Source organism: Rhinolophus sinicus, chromosome 14 (assembly GCF_057876585.1).
Source record: "Rhinolophus sinicus isolate RSI-liver-muscle chromosome 14, RSI-T2T, whole genome shotgun sequence".
Lineage (NCBI taxonomy): Eukaryota > Metazoa > Chordata > Mammalia > Chiroptera > Rhinolophidae > Rhinolophus > Rhinolophus sinicus.
In genome coordinates, this window is record NC_142514.1 from 137,507,681 (window position 1) to 137,518,459 (window position 10,779).

At 38.2% G+C, this 10,779-nt stretch overlaps 1 protein-coding gene across 1 annotated transcript in view; it reads left to right on the top strand.

The window, feature by feature from the left end:
- Positions 1 to 9,506, top strand: part of GDPD4 (glycerophosphodiester phosphodiesterase domain containing 4) — a 47,695-nt gene extending 38,189 nt beyond the window's left edge. Inside the window, exons 13-15 of the mRNA XM_074337077.2 lie at positions 4,063 to 4,210; positions 8,006 to 8,088; positions 9,428 to 9,506. Of these exons, the coding sequence (XP_074193178.2) occupies positions 4,063 to 4,210; positions 8,006 to 8,088; positions 9,428 to 9,506 (310 nt within the window). The remainder of the gene's footprint in view (positions 1 to 4,062; positions 4,211 to 8,005; positions 8,089 to 9,427) is intronic.
- The last annotated feature ends 1,273 nt before the right edge of the window (positions 9,507 to 10,779 follow it).

Here is a 10,779-nt window from a genome sequence, read left to right on the forward strand (position 1 = left end):
AACCAGATTTCTCTTTGCCCAGCTACTCCTGTATTTTTAGTGTTCTTCTGTTTTTGTTTTTGTTTTAATTTTTTTCTAAGAGAAAATGGCTCTAAATGATTTCCTTTTCTTCTGAATCATAATTTAGATTAATCTAGAAGTTGAGAAACAATTTTAATACCTTCTATTTGTTGAACTTTTATTATGTGTCAGGTTCTGTGGTTGGTAGACTACAGGCTCTTTTATAAATCCTGGCTACCCATCAGCTACACATAAGACTTTGGACACGTTTCTAATTGTCAGTTTTCTTATTTGTAAATTGAGTATAACAGTAATCTGATGCAATGGTTAAATGATTAAATGAGTTACTTCATATTTTGCACATAGTAAAATGCTGGGCAAATATTAAGAACACAATAAATGTTAGCTGCTGCTTTTATCATCAACATCCTTACATGCTGTGCTCTGGAAATTATCTTCATTTCCTTTCCCTTCCCTCAGACCCTAACTCCTTACAATGACTGATCTGTTCTCCGTATCTTTTTTTATTTATTTATTAAAAATTAATTGGGGTGACAATGGTTAACAAAACTACATAGATTTCAAGTGTACATTGCTATAATACATCATCTGTATATTCATTATGGGTTCACCACCCGGAGTCAGTTCTCGTTCCATCACCGTGTTATTTGACCCTCTCTACCCTCTTCTATCATTCCCCTTCTCTCCTTTCCCTCAGGTAACCACTAAACTGTTGTCTGTGTCTATGAGTTTGTTTCTTTATTTGCTTGTGTTGTTCCTTTGTTGCCACGTATGAGTGAAGTCATATGGTTCTCGACTTTTTTTGTCTGACTTATTTCACTTAGCATAATTATCTCAAGATCCATCCTGTTGTTGCAAATGGTCCTATTTCATCTTTTCTTATGGCAGAGTAGTATTCCATTGTGTGTGTATACCACATCTTCTTTATCCAATCATCTATCAAAGGATACTTTTGTTGTTTCAATGTCTTGGCCACTGTAAATAATGCTGCGATGAACATCGGAGTACATATATCTTTACGAATAAATGTTTTCAGATTTTTTGGGTAGATACCCAGGAGACGGATTACTGGGTCATATAGTAATTCTACTCTTAATTTTTTGAGGAACCTCCATACTGTTTTCCATAGCGGCTGTACCAATTTAGATTCCCACCAACAGTGTATGAGGGTTTCTTTTTCTCCACAGCCTCTCCAACACTTGTTATTATTTGTCTTGTTGATGATAGCCATTCTGACTGGGGTGAGGTGATATCTCATTGTGCTTTTGATTTGCATTTCCTAATAGCAGGTGAAGTTGAACATTTTTTCATATATCTGTAGGCCATTTGTATGTCTTTTTGGGAGAAGTTTCGGTTCATGTCCTCTGCCCATTTTTTAATTGGATTGTTTATCTTTTTGTTGTTGACAAAATATATAAGTTCCTTATATATTTTGGATATTAGCCTCTTATTGGAGGTGTTGTTTGCAAATATATTCTCTCATTCAGTTGGTTGCCTCTTTGTTTTGTTGATGGTTTCTTTTGCTGTGCAGAAGCTTTTAGTTTGATAAAGTCCTATTCATATATTTTAGCTTTTACTTCCCTTGCCTTTGGAGTCTAATTCATAAAATCCTCTTTAAACGCAAGTTCCATAAGTTTAGTACCTATGCTTTCTTCTGTGCAGTTTATTGTTTCAGGTCTTATGTTTAGATCTTTGATCCATTTTGAGTCTAGTTTCATTCTTTTGCATGTGGCTTTCCAATTTTCCCAGTACCATTTATTGAAGAGGCTTTCTTTTCTCCATTATATGTTTATGGCTCCTTTGTCAAAAATTATCTGTCCATATTTATGTGGGTTTATTTCTGGGTTATCAGTTCTATTCCATTGGTCTGTGTGTCTGTTTTTCTGCCAATACCATACTGTTTTAATTATTGTTGCCCTGTAGTACAAGCTAAAGTCAGGGAGTGTGATACCTTAAGCACTGTTCTTTTTTCTTACGATTGCTTTAGTTATTGTGGGTCTTTTGTGATTCCATACAAATCTGATGATATTTTGTTCTATTTCTTTAAAAATGCCATTGGGATTTTGATGGGGATTGCATTAAATCAGTATGTTGCTTTGGGTAATATGGCCATTTTAACTATGTTGATTCTTCCAATCTATGAACACGGAATGTCTTTCCATTTCTTTGTGTCTTTTTCAATTTCTTTTAAAAATGTCTTATAGTTTTCAGTGTATAGGTCTTCACATCCTTTGTTATGTTTATTCCTACGTATTTTATTATTTTTGTTGCCATTGCAAAAGGAATTGCTTTTTTTAAAATTTCTTTTTCTGAAATTTCATTGTTAGTATATAGGAATGCAGTGGATTTTTGTGTGTTGATTTTGTAGCCAGCAACTTTACTGTATTCGTTTACTGCTTCTAATAACTTTTTGGTGTAGTCTTTAGGGTTGTCTATATAAAGAATCATGTCATCTGCAAAAAGTGACAGTTTAACTTCTTCATTTCCAATTTGGACGCCTTTTATTTCTTTCTCTTGCCTGATTGCTGTGGCAAGGACTTCCAATACTATGTTAAATAGCAGTGGTGATAGGGGACAGCCCTGTCTTGTTTTTTAACGTTTTTCTCCATTTCTATAATTTTGTCATTTCAAGACTGGTACATACATAGAATCATAAAGTACATAACCTGTTATGGTTGTATTTTTTACAGTTAATTCCCTTGAGATTCATCCAGGTTGTTTATGTGTTTATGTGTGTGTGTGTGTGTGTGTGTGTGTGTGTGTGTGTGTATGTATATATATGTATATATATATATGCATATGTATATATGTTTATATAATTTAATTTTGGGGGTGATTTTTAATGGTATTGTGTTTTTAATTTCAGTCTTTATATGTTCATTATTCATATACATACAGAAATATGATTTTTTGTGTGTGTCAGTTTCAAAGTGTAAAAAGTAGCTTTTTACTACTATTTCCTTATTTATATTTTAAAATTTATCATTAGGTGATCTGTAGAATTATCTTAGAGTCATACCAGATAACTAATGGACAACACTCTTGCAAAAGTGGCATTATTATTTTTATCTTACATTTATATATTGAGCATAAGAACATGCCACACTAGTATATGACAGAGCTGGGATTCAAACTCAAACTTGTACAGAGCTATTTCCAATATGCTATACCAACTCAATTTTCAAAAAAAAATGTTTGGAAGGCACTTACATGGTATATTTTCTGAGAAATTTAATCCCTGAAAATGACAACTTGGCCAGCATTACTAGATATTCTTCTACTTATCTTCCTGTCTCTCTAGACGGTGCAGAAGTATCTACTGATATTTAATACATTGAAAAAAAGTTGGGTTCCATTCCTCCTACTCAGTGCTTGTAAAACTTCTTTATATTTGAAATTTAAATATTCACCAGATTGGTGTTCGTTTATGCATTCCTTCAATTACTATTTATGAAAGCAAGTATTATGCTAGGTACTGGATATACAGTGATGAATGGCATTGTCCTTGCATTTAATTTGCTTATACTCAAGTAAAGAAGACTGATAGGAAAGTAGATAGAGTAGAGGGTTGTCAAGTGCTTTGATGGAAGTAGGTATAGCTGCTACCCAATAATAGTGTGCTGGAGCTGTTCATACCAGCTCATGGGAGCCAATTATTAAATATTTAGAAATTTGCAAACCTGTTTTACCAATGGTAGCTTGAAATTGGCTATGGTAGGAGTATTTACACCATGGAAATTGGCAAATAGTACAAATAGGGCTTTTCTTTTCCTCCCCTGCCCCTCCGCTCCCCTTCCTTTTCCCTTCCCTTTTTCCCCCTTGGGACATCCAGTTTACTAACATACCACCATTAGTATGGGTATTAAATCCAGTCCTTTATGTCGTTGCAACATGAGCCCATTCTGCGTGTCATAAATTGTCCCAGGGCCAGCTGCTTCTGGTGATGTAAACAGCCTTTCACGAACATGGTGGCTGCCCCCCTTTTAGATGATGGGAGTCAGATTAAGTCTAAATCCCCTGTGGGTTCTGTTTTTGTTCCAGAGATTATAAAGCAGCTAACATCAATATCAACTTATACCTCGTTAATGAACCTTGGCTCTACTCACTGGCGTGGTGCTCCAGGATTCACTCAGTGACCACAGATAACGTTAAGCTCCTGAGGAAGATAAAGCACCCTTATTTCTTCATGGTAAGCTAGTTGTCCAGGTTGTTCTTCCAAGTCTGGTACAATGGGAATTCATGTCCCCTACCCCATCCATACATTGCCAGCTGTGCAGTCCTCTGGGGAGCTACTGAAAAGCAGAAACTTCTGTGGTCCTGGAGATGTGGCATTCTCCCTTTTCTCACGCAGATCCTTCTGTGATTTTCAGGGAGAAATGAATATTTTTCTAATAATTGCCGTTTATTGAATCTTGGCAATGTGCTTTTTCTGCATTCTGTAATTGAGCCTGCTGAGTTGGCCGCTATCATTACCCCATAAGAAAACTGAAGCTGGAAGATATGAAGATTTTTGCACATTGGTGCATGATACAAGATTCAGAATGAAGATAAAGCTAGACAGAGAAGCCTAAATGAGAAGCCTAAATATTTCAGGTTGCCTTCTCCGTACCTCCAGTCTTACTAGCCTCTTTTTTTGACCTGTTCAGAGTGAGGATCAGGAGAGAGGGGATCAAGGTTAAGGGCACCATCTCACACGGCCAGTAGTGCATTGAGGCCCTCTGGTGGCATTGTAAAATTTCTGTTCCCTTCTTTCTCGGGGGCTTGGGCAGCTTTGTGGAGATGATCCTGAAGGAAACCTTGGATGGCAGGTCCCTTTGTAAAGGTGAAGCCTGTCCACCTCTTTGTCCTTATACAATTCCCCTGCACGTGTGTACTATATATTTTTCTAACAATTTAAAAAATTGATTACAAAGAAAAGTTGTTCATTATATAAAATTTAGTCATTACAAAAATGCATAAATTAGAAAGCTACACACAGACACCTCCATAACCCTGTTCCTCTAAAGTAGTAATGTCTCACAGTTGCCTCTTTGGATATAGTGTAAATAAAACTTCATTTTAATACTTGAATTGATAATCAATTCATGTGATTCAAAATTCAAAAAATAGAGTGTATAAGTAAAAAAACTTCCTTCAACACCAGGCCTGGGCTTTTTTAAAGGACCCCATGTCATTTTGTTTAGGGAGGTGGGGCCAGTAACCCAAGGGCTTTCCCAAGCAGCCCACACTCTGCTGTTAGAATATGCAGACGCACACCTTGGCTTTACCACTTATTGTATATACTTGGAAATGTTAGTTAAACTGTCTGTGCCTCAGTTTGCTTATTTGTAAATTTGGGATAATAGTACAATACAAGCACTTTTATCCAACACAATCTGGTCTGATCTTTGGTCTGTTAATTGAAAAAGTTAAAAGTGGGGAATCATAAAAAAAGATACGCAGTCTATCAGCTTTTCCTACATAAAACAAAAACAAACAAACAAAAAAACCCACCTAAAACTTAGTGGCTTACAAGAAAGAAATATTTGTTACATTTTGTTTGATGATTGAGTGGTTGCTGTGGTCTGAGCCAGCTGGGCTGGGCTGTCTGGTCTAGGATGGCCTCATTCCTATGTCTAGGGTCTTACCTGGGCTGGCTGGGGTCTCTCTCCAAGTGGTCACTCATCCTCAAGGAGGCCAGCTTGAGCATGTTCACCTGGTGGCCATGGGTTCCCAGCAGCAAGAGAGGTCAAGCCCCAATGCACGTGTACTTTTCAAATTCCCCCAGTGTGATGTTTGCTAATATTCCATTGGTCAAAACAAGTCATGTGGCCAAGTCCAGATTCAAGGTGGGGCAGGAGAGAACCCGATTCCACCTCTTGATGGGGAAGAATAGCAAAGTCACAGCGCATATGGGTTTGCATTTAGGGAGGAATATTGTGGTCGTATAATCTACCACACACACACCTTACACATTTTATTTTAGTTTAAGATATTCATTCACCTTTTGACATAGAGTCAAACTCTTCTTTGAGGTTAATTCAGCTGATTGGATTCTGTATTCTCTTCCTTATTTAAATATCCAGATGAACCAGTTATGATTTCTAAGTTTTATTTCTTTAAAGCAGAATAAGAATTTAGTCATAAGGAGAAACAATCTGAATGAGGATTATACCCAGCTTTTTATAATTTACCTGCCCCAATCTCCTATAGTGTTTCACACACACCTAATTCAAATGCACTTTATTTTTTAATGACCTACTTTGTCTTCATGCAATTTTTCAAAGCATTGACTTAGTTTCCTTGAAAATGACATACTTTTTTTTCACTCGTTTTACAAATTTAAGTAACATTGAGTTATACTGAACATTTATAACAATGAATACAACTGTTCTAAGCCATTTGAAGAGCAAGAACAACTGATTCTTGGTGTTGCTTGGTGATGCTCTCCTGGGGGGCATCCTGGAGCAGGCCAGCAGGCCTGGAGCATCAGTCTGTTTCCCAGAGGGCATTAAGAGCCCCAGTTTAGTGGAAGTTGTTAAGAGCCTGGTAGGACTGTTATGAGGATTAGATGTGAAAATACTTAGAACTCTTCCTTAGCTTCTGTAAATGCTCATTAATTGTTGGTTATTATTATCATGATCATTAGTGTTGTTATTAATATTACTGTATTTGCCATGTATAATGCGCACGCATGTATAATGTGCACCCACATTTTTGACCCACACTTTCCAGGGAAAAAATCTTTTGTTTTAATTTTTTAATTCAAATTTTTATTTGTTTACATTTAGGTACTTGTTTTTGGTATTATAAAGGAATTTTAGCATTTATTTTTTAACATAATGGTACAAAAAATTTTATGTAACAAATAATTACAAAATGTAAGAACAGATACAAGGTACAAGAAATTTTATGTACCGGTAACAAATTTATGATATTTAGGCATCATAGAAGGTCAAGAACTCTTTGTTGCTGCAAGTTCATCATTAAGTTCAACAAAACCGATTATTGTATTCCAACCGATATCTGTATTATTTTGCATACAGATATCATTATTGATTTCTAGAGTTACACTTAACTTATAAGCATAAATAAAAGATTTAAAAACATACTACCTATGTATAATGCACATCCTTAGTTTTTCCTCACAAATTTGGTCAAAAAAGTGTGCATCATACATGGCAAAATACGGTAATATTATTCAGTCCAAGGAAAGACCTTGAGCTAAGGTAGAGAATGGCCTAAGAAAGAATAAAAAGTGCCAGCTCCAGTAGCATCAAGTAAAATTGGAGAGGGAACAGTGGGGGAGGAAAGGAAGGATCAAACGAGGGAATTGTAAAACTCACACAAGAAGACCCAGGAGATGCAGCTCTTGGAAGTGGGTGGTTCAGGCGAGGAGCATGGAGAAGGGGGCATGTTAGTTTAGGGAGCATTATAAATTCAGCATGCTTACTTGAAGCATCATGGTATAGAACAATGATTCCTAAGTGCTGGCTTACAGACTAGTTGCATCAGCATCACCTGGGGAGCTTGTTAAAAATGGAGAAATTCTAATTCCTGAGGTCGGTAGGGCGACCCAGGAACCTGTATTACTAAAAGCTGCCCAGGTAGATTTGGATGTACAGCCAGGATGGGAAGCCATAGCGTGAATACACAGAGCACTGGAAGTCAAGAAACTTGGGCTGGAGTCCTGGGTCCAGAGCAGACTTGCTCTGTGGCTTCGCTGGGACTCCCTCAGGCCTCTGTGTTGAGGGTCAAGGGAAATGAAGGGTGTGGACTGTCTTATCCCTTGTAGAGCACCCCCACATGGAAGGGGTGATTGTTAGGACAGCAGCAGGTACTCTCTGTGTTTGAGACCACCACAGCAGTCAAGGTTTCCTTCACTTCTGCCGCCGCTTTTCGCCACCCCCAGCCCAGGTGGCAGAGCAAGGGACGTGGCCCATATGATCGAAAATCCCTTGCCACTGTAAAGTTCTTTGACTTCAGTTTGTTTTCTGTTTTGCAGACACCAGGTTACTATATGTTCATGTGGCTTCTCACGGATGGTGTTTCTGCAGTTTTCATTGTTGCCATATTTTATTTTCATTGGTAAGCATATATTTGTAATTTTAAATGTTTTTTCCCCAAAGTGAAAGTATAAATGGTTCTTATGGAAAGTTGAAAAAAACAAAACAAAACAAAAAAATCAGTTACACTCTTCCTGTAATCGCACATGGCAAGATCTCAGGGAGACAGGGTGAATAAGCTGAACCTCTCATTTCTTCTCATGTGGCTTGCAGCTCCTCACACCCCTTCCACGTCCTCAGCACAAGACAGACAGTGTTCTAAGGGGAAGGACGCTCATGAAAGCCAAGTGAAAGCCTGTTACTATGGATTCAGTGTGGATCACTTGGGAGGGGACAGGGGTTGAAGGTTGCCCAGAACAAGTGCCTCCATCTTCCCACCTCCCACGAAACGGACATGCAGGGTACTGTGCAGAGCAGGTTCAGAAACTGGGAAGGCTGAGTTATAGCCCTCAATTTGCCCCTTAGTTGTTGGGTGACCCTGGGAAAATCACTGTCCCTTTCTAGACCACAGTCTTTTTATTTGTCCAAAAAAAAATGACATTTGAGAATCCTTGCAGGGCAAATCCTACAGGATTGCAAGGTTCAAGGTTGGAGAGGAAACACCCTGGTCGAGTACCGTATTTTGCCATGTTAAATGTGCTCCCAAGTATAATGTGCACTCACGTTTTTGGCCTACACTTTCTGGGGGAAAAAAATCTTTCGTTTTAATTTTTTAATTCAAATTTTTATTTGTTTACATTTGGGTACTTGTTTTTAGTATTATAAAGGAATTTTAGCATTTATTTTTTAACATATTATGGTATAAGAAATTTTATGTAACAAATAATTACAAAACACAAGAACAGATACAAGGTACAAGAAATGTTATGACCAGTAACAAATTCACAATATTGACACAGCATAGAAGGCCAAGAACTCTGCTGTTGCAAGTTCATCATAAGTTCAACAGAACCGATTATTGTATTCCAGGGTATTGTTCTGCATACAGATATTGTTATTGATTTCTAGAGTTACACTTAGCTCATAAGCATAAATAAAAGGCTTAAAAACATTTATATAGATACAGAATTAGTACTACCCCTAATTAGTACTATTAGTGCCTCCTCATTTTTTCCTCACAAATTTGGGCAAAAAAGTGTACACGGCAAAATACAGTAATTTTAGCTGGAGGATACCGTGGTTGTGTAGACCTCATAATTCCCATCATTTCTTCATTAGTGAGTTATCCTTTAAAGGGGGAAAGTACAAACCCTCCAAAGGGAGAATTTGACCGGATAATGTTACTTTTCTGGCTACTGCCTCGGTTTATAGACTTTTTGGAAGAGGTCTCTGAGACTCATGGGCAGTCTGCTTCCTTCCAGGTGGAGAGAAAAGAAAAAAGAAAAAGCCTTGGAAAGCACCAGCAGTCAAGGTAAAGTCAGAGGCCTACCCGACTCCTAACCATTGCCCCCAGGGCACAGGGTCTGCCTCTCACGTCTCTGACAAGAGGCAAGGGAATGTGGAGGACGGGGGTTGGCACCAGGGAGAAATGGAAAAGTGTAGCCGGGGCAGAGATTCTGGATGACCCTCGATATAGGCTTCCTTTTGGACTTCATTGTCTAAACAGTGAGACCCCTTGGAAGATTTTGAACATGGTGTTTATTTGTTAACTTGTTCATATATTCATTCATTGAATACGTACTTTGCACCATGCTCTGAGAAGGGCTGAAGACAACTGAAAGCTGTCTGTGGGTTGCCTAAGAGAGAAGAATCCTGGCCCACAGAGCAGTGAGGACGCAGACAAAAGCATAGCAATTGACATCATTGGGCGAGGCACCTAGGTCCAAGACAGAATAGTTCCCATGCCTGTTAGGGCTGAATGTGCTCTACGGGGCTTCAGTTATGTGTGATGTGTATTGGAAGATGGAGGGAGAAAACTACAGAGACCCTAGAAAGCTGTACTAGAGTCTAGGCTCTGCATATAAGTAGCCAGGAGATGGCAAATGGGTTTGAAACAAGGGAGCAATATGCTTAGATTTCTGTGTAAAGGGATGGAATAACAGAGTAGTTTGTTATTCAGCAGCAGAACTCAGGGCCTGAGGAAGTGAGATGGGTCTAGTAAGGGGAAGGGAAGCTAGATTTAATTTTCAAAAGGTTGTGGAGATAATCACACAGTGAGTTTTGGGCTTGGAAAGCCAGTGCAATGTGAAAGGAAAAGCCAATTAGAAGGCAGAGGACTGTGCAGTACGTGATACGATCTCCTTCCACAGCTCCTGGAGCCTCAAATTGGTACCATCACAAAAATCATAAATCAATTTAATTTCTTGGGGACAGTGGTGAAGATCCTGAGATGCTGGGCACTAGCTGGCAGAGGGTTGAATCGATACAACACTTAGAGTCAGGAATGGATCCACAGGGACCATGAAGAAATAAGTTCAAAATTTGAATAAATTAAATAAAAGGCAATGGTCTTTCATACTGTGAAACTGAAGGGTCAAACGAAGATTATCCAAATCTGGTGGGCAGAGGGGAAGAGAGATTTCAAATAACTCTGAGTGACATGGATTTTTAAGATCATTATACTGGCCATTAAGTCTGAAGGCTGTATTCCAGTTACATTATGATTTTCAGTAGTTGTATTAGTACACTAAGACTGCCATAACAAAATATCACAGGCTGGTGGCTTAAACAGAAATGTATTTTCTCACAGTTCTGGAGGCTAGAAATTCAAGAT